Source organism: Somniosus microcephalus, chromosome 5, assembly GCF_052327205.1.
Source record: "Somniosus microcephalus isolate GS21.2 chromosome 5, FLI_Smic_1.0, whole genome shotgun sequence".
Classification (NCBI taxonomy): domain Eukaryota; kingdom Metazoa; phylum Chordata; class Chondrichthyes; order Squaliformes; family Somniosidae; genus Somniosus; species Somniosus microcephalus.
The window spans coordinates 237,240,155-237,258,640 of NC_140991.1; the positions used below are offsets into that span (position 1 = coordinate 237,240,155).

An 18,486-nucleotide genomic window follows, 5' to 3' on the forward strand; every position below is an offset into this window, starting at 1 on the left:
AGTACAGTTATTTACTAGAAGACTGTGCAAGATTTAAAAAAAGATTAAAACAATCTCATCCCTCAAACTGAGCCTGGTAGGTTGATACACGGTGCTTTTATGTGTTCGTCTTTAATTATTTATACAACTTTCTCATTCCCTCTCCCCTTACACTGTGCAAACAGTCCTGCGCCTGTGCACCAGCCATAAAATTTTCCAGCATAATTGATGCGCAGTTGGTAGGCAATTAGCCAAACTCTGCGCCAGCACATCATTTCAAATGAGGACTTGACCGTCGCAGCGAATGATCTGTCTAATCGGAACTTGACAGATTGCAAGTTTGGAAATTAGCACATGGAAATCCCGAACTTGTGGTCAGTTTCAAAGGTGGTACGCCATCATACCAACTGCAAATTCTGCCCCATTATATATTTATGGAGAATGGTTAACTTATGAAGAGGACTGTAAGCCCCTTCAGGAGGACATAGGTTAGCAGAACGGTCTGATAAAATTTATCACGGAGAAATGGGAAGTAATATGTTTTGGGAGAGAGAATAAGAGGAGGAATGGGACATTTAATGGTAAAACTTTAAATTCCTTTTTGGTTTTTTTTCAATGGAGTAAGTAGCTTTTCATTCAATCTAAAAAGTAAAAAGGCACTTTTACTGATTTTTTCGGAAGAGATATATTTAATTGTAATTCAATATAAAATATTAGTTGGGAAATTACAAAGTGATAAGTTTGCATCAATTTTACTGTCAAATTAATTGCCTGTGGTTTTGTTTGAAACTTTGGATTTTACTGAAGCAGCATATTTTGAGTGGTGTTGCAATGGATAATTAACACTGCAAGATTGTGTTAAATTGAGCCACATGTGCAAGTGTCCAATCGTGGTTGACATTCTAATTAGACAGTGTGAAAAGCATATAAGTGCTAGAAATGGGATGGGCTGTCAGGATATATAAAAATATGGTGCAGTACTTGTGTTCTGCCATTAGATGTCACAAGTGTACTGAGTAAATACTAATGTACAAATTACTTAACAGAATAATTAGCTGTGTCGCTTTATAAACTTTAGGTGTACTACTTGTTCTACCGTGACACTGTTTATGAACAAAAATTCAAATGCATTCCTCTTTCTAGAACGGTCTTTCTGCTTGTTTCCAACCCTGTTTTCGCTCTCTTATGCTCTGTGTTTTCCTGTTTGTTTTCCACACTTTCTCTCTGTGTTTTCTCTCCTTGTATGTCTCTCAGGCACTTTCTTCTTGTCTCAGTATCTTTTTTTATTTTTGACTCTTATTTGACCCTTTCTCCTTTTAAAAGTTTGTTTCATTGTCTGTTTCTACCGTTCTGTATCTCTTACTCACTTATGTGTGTTTCTCATTTCTTTTGTTCTCTTCCCCTCTTCCTTTTTGGCTCTCTTTCTCCCTGCATCCTCTTCTTTTATTCCTTACCCCTCACTTTCTCTGTTTCCTTCCCTCTCTTGTTCTCTTTCCTTCCTGTCAGATACACCATGTCTGATACTTTTTTTGTCTTGCACTCTATTTTCATGTTTTCTGTAACTGTATGCCTCTTGTTACCTCTGTATCTTGGTGTTTGTCTAAGACTATTTTCTCTCTTTCTCCTTTTGGTCTAAGTTTCCTTTTCTCTGTCTCTGCTCTTGGTTAAACTCTTTGTTCAGTCACTGTAAAATAGTGATGCTGAAAATGTTGCATAACACCCTTTGTTATAAGATAACACAGCCTCCAACATGCCTTGAGTGGCATTTTGAGAGATTATTGCATGTAACTGTCATGACTGACTCTTGGACATCACATTGTAATGAGGGTTAAAATATATTAAACAGATAAGTCAACTTCAACGTACTGAAATGCTACAGAACTATTTTTGCACATTAACTTTTATTTCTAGCTACGTACATGTTCTTAAAATATTTGCTCTTGTGGATTGTTACGGTGTCTGAATATCTAAGTTTTATTTTAGTGGCTAGCACCTTAAATCACTGTGTTAAAATTGAAGGTGTGGCATTGGCCTCGCCACATTTTAATCTAATTTACAATGGACCTTTGATATAATGAATGCCTGTTAGCAATATTAACATTTTGTTATGGGGGTGGTGAGGCTTTGTTCCATACAGCTTTACCAAAGATTTTGCTTCATATAAATAGTTTCCTTTTGACTATTTAAATCCCTTCTTCAGCGTTTGTTTTAAGAAAAGTGAAAATTAGATTTAATTTCTCTTTTTGGAATTCACAAACTCATGAGGTGTGATGATTCATTACATGTTGCTTTGTACCATTTATTATCGAGAGGTTATGTTAACTTGCATAATATATTAACAAAATGAAATGTTACTGTACCATCACAACAAAAGACTAATGCATTATCCAAACTGCCGACCATTTGGAAATTACATTGCTTATTTGACAAAGGCCAACAGTTGTTTGCTCTGTGTGCTTTTCCACAGAATGTATATGTAAACATCAACCGCATCATGTCAGTGGCCAATCGTTTACTGGAATCTAACCATTATGCATCTCAGCAAATCAAGCAGATTGCCAGTCAACTGGAACTGGAGTGGAAGGCATTCGCAGCAGCACTAGATGAGCGCAGCACCTTGCTTGACATGTCTGCTGTCTTTCATCAGAAAGCCGAGCAGGTCAGTAAATGTTCATAGTCTATGTAACTGCTGTTTATATGGACAGTCTGTCAACTTGTTAGCTGTTCTGTTTTCTTTGGGTGCTTTATTCTGTGAATAGGCTTTTTGTAGAGTTAGAACATTTCAACTGGGCAAGCCAGACTAGTATAACTTCCTGTTACTATGAAAATAGTCAGATGTTATTATAACAAACATTTTTGTTAGTTAGCAGCAAAACCCATTGCTGTAATTCTAACTTAAAAATATACATCAAAATGAGAGATAATGAGGCATTGACTAAAATGGGATGCTGTAATGAAATGGAAGCCTGTTTTTCTCTACTATGCACAAGTCTTAGTTGGCATATTTAGAAGAGAGTAACACAAATTATTTTTTAAAGTAGCTGAATACCTAGTGATTGATTTTTGTGTTCCTAATGCCATAGTCTATTTGTATTTAATGTAAAAGCCAGATAAAATTTGCCCAGCATTCATATTCTAGATTCTGCTCAGCTAATTACCACAGAGAATTTTTATATCTCCAAATGACGCTTGAACTTCATAGTCATATCTTGGCAAAATGGGATTGAATGGTCTCAGTGTTTACAAATGTCCAGGCACACATCTAAGGTTGCATTCTGCTATTTGTTTAGACATTATATTCTATATTTTTATTGACACATTTTACTTTTTTTTTTAAAGAAAAATGTGTATATTTCTGCTGTAATTCTTCAGGTTTCTTTGTAGTTCCTGTTTCACAAAAATCTCACTAGTGTGGAATAATTTGTAAATGCCAAGCAGCTAGGCAGGGCTTTAGTCAAATATGGGGTATATATATTTTTTTTAATGTTTATAGTTTGTAGCTACCCATTACCATTCCATGCCTCTATCAAAATACCTAGCAATAAATCCAATTAAAATCTTAAAAAGTCATTCTAAAAAAATGTTTTGATTTCTATGACTAATTCGAAGCCATGTGCAAATTTTGATAGGGGTTCATCATTTGCAATTTGGCTTCACAATAGACACATTTTTAAAATATAACGTAGAATCACATAGTATTGCTGCTACTATGACAGCTTATTATCCTCTAGTAGGTTAAAGAAAGTGGGAAAAATTTAAATACCATGTAAGCCTCTTTCTACTCCACTACTCCTTGAATTCAAATTTTCAACCAGAGATCCTCCCTGTTTTGGATTATTTATTATCCATGGCTTATATGCTGTTAATATGATATTTGTAGAAAAAGATGTACAAAATGTTCAAGTTTACTATGAGCTTTCTCTAATCCATTGAATTTTGGAAATGTGAACTATTCCAAATTTGAAGCTTATATTGAAATGAATTCCCTTTTACCATTTTGTTTTTTCACAAGGACAAGTATTTTAATATGGGGTGTTATCATTCATCTGCTGAGACACTCTTATGTTTTCAAGGGGAGACTGGATAGGCACTTGAGGGAAATAAACTTGCAGGGCTACAGGGATAGAGCAGGGGAATGGGACTGACTGGATTGCTCTACAGAGCGCCGGCAAGGACTCGATGGGTCGAATGGTCTCCTTCTGTGCTGTTGTGACTCTATGACATTAAATTCATCACCGAGTGTGATGACATTATGACTAGATGATTTCCATATATCATCTTGTTACAAATTTGGGTCTGCCGTAGCAGCTTGAGTCACTTTCATAAGCGGTCTGAGCGTCTTACTCTTATGGAAGTTGACTCACTTATATCTACTTGCACGATAGTATAATCCAGGGGCATAGTATTCTGATCTAAACTGGATACTTGTGTTTTTTGCACATGTTCTACTTCAATTTCTCTGAAGCCAGTCCAAGGACTGATTTGAATCAATAATCTACTTTATGTCACACTAAGGTGAACATACAAAGGTGCTGTTGTGACTGGGCTCACTTAATTCAATCTGTACACCTTATCTTCATGTAAACAATACAAAATCAGGAATACTAGCCAGTGGCGTATCTCACTTGAATTAAGCAAGGAGGCTTATAACTATCCTCCAGCATTTGCAACCTCTTCACCTCAGTTAAATCCCTCACAGTTTTTCTTCAACAAATGCAATTACCCTCAAAGCCTTCCTGTTTCAAAAAACCTCTCTCTGCCAGCTTCTGTCCTCGTTTCTGTCTTATCTCTTGCTGTTCACTTGCCAAAGAGTAATTATAAGACTTTAAAAGAGTGAGTTTGAGATTTTTTTTTGATTACCCAGATAAGGTAACAAATTCTTTATTGTTTAATATCTGGGGGAAATGTCCATTTAGCATATGTCCAGCTTTTGTCCAGATGCTTTAAAACTTGTGCGAATGCACTTGGCTTAAAAAATTAACTCTCTTTCCTATCCCTTCTGTGGAAAAAATGGTCCAATAATTCTGAAACAGGACACATGGAATTTATGGTATATAATTGAAACACAAAAGTGGTATTTCTTTTTATGCAGCAGCTAGTGTGTTGAAAAAAATTAGAAAAATAGCTAGTAATTTCTTGTTGGTTTTTCTGGCCTTGAGAAGAAGATAGAGATTAACCAGCAGCTGCCAATCCAGAGAGAAATTAATAACATAAGTAAGCTCAAGACCTGCATAAGAAGAATTAGCCACTAATTGGTATTAGAATATGTCTATTTATAGTAATAGATTTTATGACCTTTATGGGGCAGACATGGGCATAGTATTGTTTAACATAACAGTATAATAATACATTGTGCATTAGGTGGAATAACACTTCTATCTTTATAAAAAAGTGCATCATCCGACTTAGCGTGAATAACACCATGGGGGATCCTCTAGTGAATGAAAGTCATAATATTTATCTAATGTTTTATCCTGCTAAAGCGATTTTAAGATGGTAGCCTGTCACTTTGCTGCTGTTAATTAATTATAAGGATTTAATTTATTTGACTTAGTAGTCCACTTTGCTAATTGCCAAAAGCCGTGCTAGTTGCGTTAATAACTAAACCAATCACAGTCAGCCAGACAAGATTTTCTGCTGGTTCCTGTAAAAGTGTACATTGACACCATACAAGCATGGCTGGTGACATTAAAGATTGCAGGTCTGACCTGATCACAAGATAAATACGGCAAACTCATCAACTAGATAAACCTAAAATCCAAATGTCTCTTTATATTTCCATAGTTTTTGTTTCCACTACCCTACCTGGAAGTTTATTCCAAGTGTTTATCACTCTCTGTTTTAAGAATGACTTCCTATCTTCAGTCTTGAATTTGCCTTTAGAAACATAGAAAGAAACATAGAGAAATAAGAGCAGGAGTAGGCCCTTCGAGCCTGCTCCGCCATTCAGTATGATCATGGCTGATCCTCGATCTCAATAACATATTCCCGCTCTCGCCCCATACCCCTTGACGTCTTTTGCATCTAGAAATCTATCTATCTCCTTCTTAAATATATTCAGTGACTTGGCCTCCTCAGCCTTCTGTGCTAGAGAATTTCACAGGTTCACCACCCTCTGAGTGAAGTTTGAAATTGTATTCACTTCTGCTATTGTGGCTTACATTGAAGTTGTGCTATGGATTTACTTTTTCTACATAGTTACTATTTTAGATACCGTTATGAAATTCCTTCTCATCACCTGTTTTCAAGGCTGAAAAGCCCTCGATTACATGGTTCATGGACTGGAACCTGCATAATAGACTGTTGCATTGCATCTAATTTGGTGAGAGTTTGTTATAACCAGATTTGTCCACCAGAAAGTAATTTCAGTGACAGATATGTAACATGTGAATTCATTGTCATTTGGCTGTTACTGTAATAGATCTGTAATTATTGTGTGAGGGATTGTTGTACATAAAACCACAGGTAGAGTTGTGGGAATATCAGTGTATCAATAAGATATTCCAAAAATTGGAAAGATGTAGGTTTGCACCCACTTTTTCTGCTGTGCTTCAAATGTTGGTGTGGGAAAGCACCAAGCAGCATTCACCATGCTTCCTGAAGTATTAACTACTGAATGTCATTGGCAAAGCTGTGGGGAGAGCGAAAGAGGGGGAGCTTAAATTGGAGCACCTGAAAAAAATAATTGTGGTGCAGGGTTAGAAAGATTTGGGAAAATAAAAATTGACTGGGTAGTTTATCTGGGGGAGGAGATCTTAAGTGAACAAGGCTGGGGGTTTTGCACTCAAAATACCGGTTATCAAATGTTTACGGGCAGGAGTCTTCACTAGGTTGCGCTGGTTTATTCAGTGCAATTCGCCCGAAATTGGCTGAACCGGCACAAAAGATCACAGACCTTTAAGCTCAAATAATGTTCAGCGCACATCGAGTTTTCGTGATCTTTTGAACTAGTTTAAAAAACATTGCGCTAGAAGCTGGCCTTGCTCACAAAACAGCCACATGCCCAGGATGAATTAATCACCAATGCGGGTTTCCGCTAATTGCACCGGTTTGCGGGCCTCCGAGGAGGCTCTTAAAATTAAGCTTTTTTTAGGCACAAGGACACTAACAGGCACGTTTTAAAAGCTTTAAAAATTTTTTTTTAATTTACTAAGCAACTGACTACTGTACACCAATGTAACTAGTGTCATAAATCTCATCATCGAGAAACTACCTATGAAATAACACTGGACGGCCAGCTGGTGGCGCTGTCCAAGGAGTATAAATACTCGGGCGTTGGCCCCAGCTTAGCAGGGACATTTTGTAAAGACAAGAAGCTAGTGGATACTAAGATGGGAGGGAAAGTAGTGAGTGACGAGGACATAAAAAACCTGCAAGGGGACATCGACAGGCTAAGTAAGTGGGCAGAGATTTGGCAGATGGAATACAATACTGGAAAGTGTGAGGTTATGCACTTTGGCAGGAAAAATCGTAGAGCAAGTTATTATCTTAATGGCAAGAAACTGGAAAGTACTGAAGTACAAAGGGATCTGGGGGTCCTGGTGCACGAAACTCAAAAGGTTAGTATGCAGGTGCAGCAAGTGATTAAGAAGGCCAATGGAATGTTGGCTTTCATTGCTAGGGGGATAGAATATAAAAATAGGGAGGTATTGCTTCAGTTGTACAAGGTATTGGTGAGACCGCACCTGGAATACTGCGTACAGTTTTGGTGTCCATACTTAAGAAAGGACATACTTGCTCTCGAGTCAGTACAAAGAAGGTTCACTCGGTTAATCCCGGGGATGAGGGGATGGATATGAGGAGAGGTTGAGTAGATTGGGACTCTACTCATTGGAGTTCAGAAGAATGAGAGGCGATCTTATTGAAACATATAAGATTGTGAAGGGGTTGGATCGGGTGGATGCAGGGAAGATGTTCCCGATGATGGGTGAAACTAGAACTAGGGGGCATAGTCTTAGAATAAGGGGCTACTCTTTCAAAACTGAGATGAGGAGGAACTACTTTACTCAGAGGGTGGTAGGTCCATGGAATATGCTGCCCCAAAAAACTGTAGAAGCTACATCATTACATAAATTTAAAACAGAAATAGACAGTTTCCTAGAAGTAAAGGGAATTAAGGGTTATGGGGAGCGGGCAGGAATTTGGACATGAGTCTAGGTTCGGATCGGTCATGGCCCTGTGGGTAGCGGAGCGGGCCCAGGGGCCGTGTAGCCTGATCCTGCTCCTATTTCATGTGTCTAATTCTGTTAGATGCAGGGGATGGTTCTGTGATAGTGGATTGGCGGTTAGGATCAGATCAGCCATGAGCTTATTGAATGGCGGAGCAGGCTCGAGGGGCCGATTGGCCTACTCCTGTTCCTATTTCTTATGTTCTTATGTTCTTATGTTCCATGTTCTGAAATAAGTTGATTTTATGCTCAAACCAAGTGCGTAGTGAGTTTTATTACATCAACTAGTATAATTTTCTAAAAGTCATTTTCAGTTATTTAAAATTGGGTTACTCACAGGTGGTAACTAGACACTCTGATTAAAAATGTTTGTTAACCCATTTTCAGCTGTAATAATAAAACTGCACCAGGTTCCCACTCTTGAATATATCACGGAATATTTTTTATGCAATTAAAAAAAAATACATTCTGAAACACTGCCCAATTACACTGCGTCATGGAAGATTTTACGTTCGGCAATATGCAGATAAGTTTGAGCGGAAACGTGGAGGAAAAAAACTTCTCAAAACCAGCGCAATTTTGAGCGCAATTTGCAACGGATCGCCGATTGTGTCCAAAGCGAAACTTTTGTCCCATTTGTATATCCACCATTATAAATTTCAAAATACGTATTTGGATAAGGTGCATAACTGAACAGCATTGTAGTGAAAGGCAGATGTGATGGTAGCGAATACAGTTCAAGTAGTTCAGTAGGGAGTTTCTCTTTAAAGTTACTGATGTTTATCTAATTTTTTTATTGGCAAATACAACCCAAATGCTTGAGTTTACATGTAAATCCAATTGAAGAACTCATTTTCTCTCTGTATTCGTAGGCAGTCCTGTCTATTTAACACCTTGGTGCATGTTTGAGTGCTCAAGGCAGAAGACCTTTTTCTCTCCTGCTTAAATAAGTAAGAAAGAACTTGCATTTATATAGCGCATTTCACAACCTCCGGACGTCCCAAAGTGCTTTGCTGCTAATGAAGTCAATGTTCTAATGTAAGCAAACGCATCAATAAATTTGCAGACAGCATGTTCCTCAAACAGCAATGAGATAAATGACCAGATAATCTGTTTTAGTGATGATGGTTGAAGGATAAATATTGAATATTAGCCAGATCTCTGGGAGAACTCCCCTGCTCCTCTTTGAATAGAGCCATGGGATCTTTTCTGTCCACCTGAGAAAACAGACAGGGCTTTGGTTTAACGTCTTCTCTGAAAGACAGCACCTCTGACAGTCTTGGCACTCCCTCGGTATTACACTGAAGTGTCAGTTTAAGGTTATGTGTTCAAGTCTCTGGATCTTACTGGTAGCAAATTCTTCTCGCACATTTTTATGAAACATTACTGCATGAAGTTAAATAATTTTCTTAGAGAACCCTTTTGTGAAAACATTAATTGCAGCTTAAACCTCTGCTGCTACAGATTGCTACCATCATAATAGTATGTCTCAAGGAGCCAATAAGGAACTGCACTAGTGAGCACAGCCGAATATTAACTTTTGAAGACATTTATTCAGCAGAGAAAATTTGAAAAGGAGAAATCCATCTCGCCATCCATATAACTTCTTCTGATGTAGTGTTATTTGTTGAATACCTGTTTTCCGTTTGATCAATTTCCATATCAGAAGATCAAAGGGAATCTTGTATTCACCCAGCGAAGAATATAGTGTGGTGGTATTATTGGTTTAAATAGTAATTGCTGCATCTTAAATTACAGCTCTTTTGAAATTGAAGAGAGCTCTTTCAAACCCAATGAAAATTCACAAATAGAGCCACAGAATTATAAATTGGATGTTCTTAAGGTTTGCCTTCCAAAATAACTACTATGCTTTGCCCTTCATTGGTAAAGGACAGTCGTTCTGCTGGTAATTTTGATTAAGTCATGGTAAAATAAGATAACCACTAATACTAATAATGGAAGCCTTTTTTAACAGATCAGGAATAGCAGATGGGCCTAGAATCAAGTGTGCCTTTACATGTTTTGCCAGATTATTCAAAATTCAATTATGAGCAATGGAGATCTTGAAGTGAAATATGTATAAAAATGGAGTTGGGTCTCCCCAATGGCTCAGTGCACTAAACTTACTGCTTGGTGTGGTACTGAGCCATATCGACCAATAAAATCCTGGTGTTTGATGAATTAACTGATCTTAGCCAATGCTGACTTGGTAGAGACAAAAAGGGTTTGGTGGTCCATTTATAATTGATCTTTGTGTTAGCCTGCCAGAGCTCATTCTCTTGTTTAAAGGCCAGTTATCCAGCCATCCTCTCCTCTGTGCAAGGACAGATCAGGCTTGGCTGTGATCGGCCCACAACTGAATATCCTGCAGAAACTCACCATCCAAAGCTCACACATACTTGTGCCAAATACCAAGAGATACTACCACCTGTGGAACTGCATCCTAGCATGAGTCAGTAGCGTAAGGAGAGAATAGCCAGTTGGATGGGATATTGGAGGGGGAGGAGGGAGGCAGGGATGTAAGATGTGTTAGCTGAGGCAAGAAAAAATCAGTCAGTTCCTGCTCCCGTTTGCTACTTATAATATGCATTTAATTGTACGTGTATATGTTGGATAAGAATGAGACTGCTGTCCATCTAGGCTCAGACATGAAGAATGGTTGTTTGGGTGAGGTACCAGAGGGCTGTCGGCTCCTGCAGAGCCTTACCCTGCAGCACCTTCAGGATAAAATTAAGAAAGGAAATTCTTTAAAGGAAACAAAACTGACTACAGTCAAGCTCAACGTAAGATCGAGGAGCAGCACCTTATCTTTCGATTAGGCACATTACAGCCTTCTGGACTCAACACGAGTTCAACAGACCATAACCTCTGCTCCTATTTTTTCACACGGCAGCTGTTGATGATTCTGCTATTTCCATTTACACCTCTTCTAGACTTATCTTTTGTTTCTTTACTTGTCCCATTACCATCTCTTTTTGCATTGTGCTATCATAAGTTTTGTCATTTCATCTCTCCTGCCTTCTAGCCTATCACAGACCTTCCCTTTTGTTCTTTCCTCCCCTCCCCCCTTTCCCTGCCCCTGCACTTACTTAAAATCTGTTACATCTCTAACCTTTTCCAGTTCTTACGAAAGGACCTGATACGTTGACTCTGTTTCTCTCTCCACAGATGCTGCCTGACCTGCTGAGTATTTCCAGCATTTTCTGTCTTTATTTCAGATTTCCAGCATCCACAGTATTTTGCTTTTGTCTGACTACAGTCAAGCCCACTTAAGTGAATAATTGATAAAAGAATAAAATGTTTGCAAATAAACCCATTTTCTATCTTTTCCAATGCTAGCTGTCCCTGTTAAATAAAACATGTAAATTAATTGCAAAAGTCTGGTTCTATTCCTTTAAGTGTTGTACTGCCTTGCTAAAGCCCACGTGTTAAACCCTTTTTGCCAATCAATGTATTGAGCACTTTATACAAGCGTTTTTGTCTAGATGTGAAAATCGGCCAGTAACCAATTCAGAGGCTTTGTCCAAAGTCTTTCAGACACCTTGGGAAGTGGAAGTTGTGCCAGAGGACTGCAGGGTTGCCAATGTAACACCTCTATTCAAAATGGGAAAAAGTGTTAAGCCAGATAACTACAGACCAGTCAGCCTAACGTCGGTAGTAGGTCGGTTTCTCAAGGTCATAATAAAGGATAAAATTCATACTCGTCTAGAAAGTCATGGTTTAACTAAGGGTATCCAGCATGCATTTGTAAAGGGCAAGTCGTGTCTGACAAATGTAATCGAGTTCTTTGAGGAAATACCTGAGTTGATTGATGAAGTGGCTGTTGTGTATATGGATTTTCAAAAGGTGTTTGGAGGGTGCTAGAAAGGAGGCTTGTTAATATAATTAAGTCATTAATGGAAATATTGAAGAACGGATAGGAAGTTGACCAAAGGATAGAAAACAGAGATTCAAAGTTAATGGATGTTTTTCAGACTGGAGGGAGGTAAACATTGGTGTCCCCAGAATCTGTGTTGGGACTATTGCTTTTCTCAATATGTGTGGACTCTAGTATAAAGGACACAATATCAAAATCTGCAAGCAACATAAAAACAGGGAGCATAATTAATTGTGATGAGGACTGTATGAAACTACAGGAGGACATGGATTAGTAGATTGGGCAAATAGATGTCATGAAAATGTGAAATGGGAGGTGATGCATTTTGGGAGGAAAAATAAGGAAAGGGCACCTTCACTAAATGTTACAACTTTAAAAGTAGAGGAACAGAGAGACTTAGGTGTTAAAGATACACAAATCTTTAAAAGTGGGAGAATGTTGTATAAAGCTATAAAAGAGCACGTGGGAATCTAGGTTATATAAATTGAAACAGAGAGCTTAAGAGTAAGAAGGTAATGCTAAATCAATACAAATTATTGGTTTGGCTACAGATAGAAACATAGAAGATAGGAGCAGGAGTAGGCCATTCGGCCCCTCAAGCCTGCTCCGCCATCCAATGCGATCATGGCTGATCATCCAAATTCAGTACCCGGTCCCTGCTTTCTCCCCATACCCCTTGATCCCTTTAGCCTTAAGAAATATATCCAACTCCTTCTTGAATATATTTAATGAATTGGCCTCTACTGCCTTCTGTGGTAGAGAATTCCACAGGTTCACCACTCTCTGGGTGAAGAAATTCCTCCTCATTTCTGTCCTAAATGGCCTACCCCTTATCCTTAGACTGTGACCCCTGGTTCTGGACTCCCTGACCATCAGGAACATCCTTCCTGCATCTAGTCTGTCCAGTCCTGTCAGAATTTTATAAGTTTCAATGAGATCCCCTCTCATTCTTCTAAACTCAAGCGAGTACAAGCCCAATCGTCCTAATCTCTCCTCATACATCATTCCTGCCATCCCAGGTATCAGCCTGGTGAATCTTCGCTGAACTCCTTCCATGGCAAGAACATCCTTCCTCAGAAAAGGCGACCAAAACTTCACACAATAGTCAAGATGTGGTCTCACCAAGGCCCTGTACAACTGCAGCAAGACATCCTTGTTCCTGTACTCAAACCCTCTTGCTACGAAGGCCAACATGCCATTTGCCGCCTTAACCGCCTGCTGTACCTGCATGCTTACCTTCAGTGACTGGTGCACAAGGACACCCAGGTCTCGTTGCACTTCCCCTTCTCCCAATCTATTGCCATTCAGATAATCTGCCTTCCTGTTTTTGCCACCAAAGTGGATAACCTCGCATTTATCCACGTTATATTGCATCTGCCATGCTTCTGCCCAATCACCCAACCTGTCCAAATCATCCTGAAGTTTCTCGGCATCCTCCTCACAGCACACACGCCCACCCAGCTTTGTGTCGTTTGCAAATTTGGAGATATTACATCTAGTTCCCTTGTCTAGATCATTAATATATATTGTGAATAGCTGGGGTCCATGACCGATCCCTGCGGTACCCCACTAGTCACTGCCTGCCACTCGGAAAAAGACCCATTTATTCCAACTCTTTGCTTTCTGTCTGCCAACCAGTTCTCTATCCAAGTTAATACCTTGCCCCCAATCCCATGTGCCTTAACTTTACACGCTAATCTCTTATGCGGGACCTTATCGAAAGCCTTCTGAAAGTCCAAATGCACCACATCCACTGGTTCTCCCTTATCTATTTTACCAGTTACATCCTCAAAAAATTCCAGTAGATTAGTCGAGCACGATTTACCTTTTGTAAATCCATGTTGACTTTGTCTGATCCTGTCACTGTTTTCCAAGTGCTCTGCTATTACATCTTTTATAATGGACTCTAGCATTTTCCCCACGACCGATGTCAGGCTTACCGGTCTGTAATTCCCCGTTTTCTCTCGACCACCTTTTTTGAATAGTGGGGTAACATTAGCTGCCCTCCAATCCATGGGTACTGTTCCAGATTCCATCGACTGTTGGAAGATGATCAGCAATGCATCTACTATTTCTAGGGCCACTTCCTTAAGTACCCTAGGATGTAGATTATCAGGCCCTGGGGATTTATCGGCCTTCAATCCCATCAATTTCCCTAACACCATTTCCCTACAAATACTGATTTCTTTCAGTTCCTCCCTTTTATCAGACCCTATGTTCCCTGACATCTCTGGGAGGTTATTTGTGACCTTTTTGAAGACAGAACCAAAATATGTATTTAATTGGTCGGCCATTTCTTTGTTCCCCATTATAAATTCCCCTGATTCTGACTGCAAGGGACCTACGCTTGACTTGACCAATCTTTTTCTCTTCACATATCTATAAAAGCTTTTACAGTCAGTTTTTATCTTCCCTGCAAGCTTACTCTCATATTCTATTTTCCCCTTCTTAATTAATCCCTTTGTCCTCCTTTGTTGAATCCTAAACTGCTCCCAATCCTCAGGTTTACTGCTTTTTCTGGCCAATTTATATGTCCTCTCCTTGGATCTTATGCTATCCCTAATTTCCCTTGTTAGCCACGGTTGAGTCACTTTTTTTGTTTTATTTTTATGCCAAACTGGGATGAACAAATAGATGAAACAGATAGAATACTGTCCAGTTTTAGGTGCCTTACTTAAGGAAGGATGCCAATGCCATGAAGAGGGTTGAGAAGAGATTCACTGAGATGACACCAGGGATATGAGGCTTTAGCTATGAGAGATAAAAAAGAGATCTGGTAGGGGTTTTGATAAAATAAATCAAAAAACTGTTTCCACTGGTTGGCGAGCTAGTAACTAGAGGGCATAAATTTTAAATTATCAAAAACCATAGGGAGCATACAGCATAGATTTACCAGATGATGATAGGAATAGAAAACTAATAATGAGGAGAAGCTTGAGATACTAGGAATGTTTCAACTGGAGCAGAGAAGGCTAAGAGGAAATGTAACATTTTAAAAAATTATGAACAATGTTGATACTGAATGTGAAAGGACTATTTTCTCTAATTTGAGAGTCAGTGACGGGGGGTATCAATGTAAAATTATCTCACAGATATTTTTTTCTAAGAGAGTGAGGAGAACTTTCTAAATATAGAGGGTTGTTTGAGCATGGAATGCTTTTCCACAGGGAGTAGTTAAAACAGAAACCATTGCATCTTTTAAAGAAAAATTGGACAAATATTTCAAGCAGATGATGAATGCAGGGCTTTGTGGATTGCTTACATGTAGGATCAGATCAGAAGTTCTGTGCCATACTTCAAAGTAAAGTATAAAGTAAAGTATAAAGTAAAGCCTCTTAATTGACATCCATATGAGCCATCCAGTGTTTACTTAAAAGCAGCAGCCTCTTAAAGGGCTACACCTACACTTAACATGATATATTGTTCCTAACCTCTTAAGACAGTCTACATCCTGACTTACTGTAAGTAATGGCATGGGAGATTTCCTAATAGTATAAAAACAGTAGATGTGTTCACTTCTGCTCTGTTACACTAAAATTTCTATGTCATTTAAAATAAAAATATAAGGAAACAAACTTTTTCAGAACAAGGTACTATAAACTGAAGTGCCCATCATTGACCATGGATTTCTATTCCCCAGTACATGAGCAATGTGGATTCATGGTGTAAGGCCTGTGGAGAGGTGGAGCTTCCCTCAGAACTGCAGGATTTGGAAGATTCCATTCACCATCACCAAGGTTTATATGAACAAATAACATTGGCGTACTCTGAGGTAAGTGAACAAATGCTGAGCAAATGACAAGATATTAAGTAAATGGGAAACAGTTATGCCAAATTAAATGCAGGTTTCAATGACCTTCTTGCTGATCAGTAGTTACACTGAAATTTCCAGACCAACTCATTAGCATATGCCAGAACATAAAAGTAAACGAGCATAAACAATCCGAGCTCAAGGAAAGCATGGAACTTATGCCATATTCCTTCTTTAAGTCCCACTTTATGCAAGAAAAATGTAAAAATTTAAGTATCAAACCATCATTTATGCACATTAGGCACAGCATATTTAAGAAAATGTAACCATGGAAGCTTTTTAATTTTTAATGTAACTCATTCTGGTGCCATAAAAAATGCATTCAGAGACACAAGAAAATACAACTCGGGGTCTCGGTGAAAAAAATAATCCCTATTAAACACGACTTTGGGTCTAGCTGCACCTAAATTTTTTGACGTAAATTTACAGCCCGATAAGAACTGGCGTTCCCCCATGTCTTTTGCATGGGTGATAGAGCTTTATTAATGCAAGGTAGAGGGTTTTGGCAGAGGTTTCGCTGAATTACTGCAAAAGGGAATCCAGGCATAGCATAAAAACTGTATTAAGTCACTTACCTGCAAATTTCCTCGATCTTCCACATTGAAGATCGGCATTACGCCGTGCTTAGGCCTTTGTTTTCACACACGTTTTGAGGAAATTCAAAACGTTAATCTGTGAGGTCTGTGGTGGTTTTAAATGAAGACTCCATTCTGAGACTTCCAAGTCAGTACTTTGTTGGCACTGATTGTTTTTTGAATTTTATGTTTGTCAAATTATAATCTTTGTCATAATTTTTCCCTATACAAAAAGGAACTAACATTGTATTTATTATTTAATGAGTGAATTTTGTCTCTCGACTTCAATATGCTTGATTTGTGATAACCAAATACAATTTGTGCATAGATTTCTTATATGGCATCTTATAAAGTATAGGATTTTTAAAGTGATCAGAAAATGAATCAAAATTGCCTACAATAACTCAGAATTTACTACGACTAGCATTTTTAGAAAGGGTGGCATGCTTATAATTATTTTCCTAACCTCTTCTGAAACTAACCTTGATGTGCTGTGATTTCATGAGTTCCAGCAGTCACGAGTGGTCATTCTTAATAAGTAGAGGTCATTGAGAGGTTATCGCAGCCAAGTTGGATCCTGTTCTCGATCAACGTGCACGCTTGTGCAATTTCCAGCAGGGATCAGTGGATAGCAGTCAAGAACAAGAAGTTTGGCTGATTTTTTTCACCTCTTTAATCCAGGGATGCAAGCCAATTGCTGCACTCGTATGTACCTTTGTCACTTCCAGACTTGATTACACCAATGCTCCCTTGGCCAACCTCCACCTGCCACACACCTCTGTTCATCCAAAACTCTGTTGCCCATATCCTGTCCTGCACCTACCCATGTCCTTGTTGATCTACATTGACTCCCGGTGCGCCTCCCTCTGCCCTGAACGCCTCACATTTAAAATTCTATTCCTTGTGTTTAAATCCCTTTACCTTTCCCTCCTTCTGTAACTGTCTCCAGCACAACAACTCCCCAAACCCTTCATTCCTTTGACTCTGGCCTGTTGTGCATCCCCCCTCTCTATGCCCCACCATTGGCAGCCATGCCATCAGCCAGATAGGTTTCAATCGCTGGAATTCCTTCCCTAAACCCCTCTACCTCTTCTGCTTTAAGACTCAACTTAAAACCCATCTCTTTGACCCCCCCATCTAATCTCTCCTTTGGCTTGGCATCCTTTTTGGCGACCACTGTAGCTGAGAGTGTGCTGCACAATAATTTATATATGCACTTATAAATTTGTTTCCAAAACAATACCCGAAAGCAGGACAAGTTTAACATTTTGTTGAAAATTGAATTAAATAGTTCCCTGATGCCCTGTTAGTAAAGGCACCACCTGGTGCAGCACTAAGAATACAGACCAGAAGGTCCCAGATTGGAATCCCAGGTTGTGTTGAGATAGTCAGTCTTTGCGGGGGAACTGTATTTGACGTGCAACTCAGTGCACCTGAACTGTGGAGAGAAAAATCAACCAAACACCTGTGCTATCCAGTGGCTCCTGCTAGAATGTGTGAATTTATGGACATTGGGTCAGAACAGGATCAGACTCAGCTGTGGTGCCCTCTACAGTCAAAAAACCTTCTGACACTCTGTCTTGGTTCACAAATGAAGAATGCTGCCACTGTGGAACTATATCCCACTATGTACTGCCTCCAGAAAAGGAAGGGAAAATGCATATGATGTATTAATTAATTCTATATATAAAAGATAAGTAAATGCATGAATGAATTTTCAGTGACTCCTGATTTAGCTTGATTTCACTTTTTAGATCAGTTTAGATTTAAAATTTTTAAAATATATTTAATTTAATTTTTAGTTCACGCTCATGATGTTTTAACTTGTGCAGGTGAGTCAAGATGGGAAAGCTCTGCTGGATAAACTCCAACGACCTCTGACCCCTGGCAGTGCTGACTCATTAATGGCAACAGCCAATTATTCAAAGGCTGTTCATCATGTCTTGGACATTATTCACGAGGTCCTCCACCATCAGCGACAGCTGGAGAACATCTGGCAGCATCGAAAGGTTCGACTTCACCAGCGGCTCCAGCTTTGTGTTTTCCAACAGGATGTACACCAAGTGAGTGCAAGAG

At 38.9% G+C, this 18,486-nt stretch overlaps 1 protein-coding gene across 5 annotated transcripts in view; it reads left to right on the top strand.

Moving 5' to 3' along the window:
* The window catches only part of LOC147117613 (triple functional domain protein), an 862,300-nt gene that overhangs the window by 298,057 nt on the left and 545,757 nt on the right, over positions 1 to 18,486 (top strand). For 4 of the 5 annotated variants that reach the window (XM_085988742.1, XM_085988743.1, XM_085988739.1 and 1 more), the window contains 3 exons: positions 2,447 to 2,638; positions 15,665 to 15,796; positions 18,243 to 18,473. In XM_085988742.1, the coding sequence (XP_085844868.1) occupies positions 2,447 to 2,638; positions 15,665 to 15,796; positions 18,243 to 18,473 (555 nt within the window). Of the gene's footprint in view, positions 1 to 2,446; positions 2,639 to 8,999; positions 9,186 to 15,664; positions 15,797 to 18,242; positions 18,474 to 18,486 lie in introns of those variants that run through there. The other variant, XM_085988741.1, reaches the window with a different exon arrangement.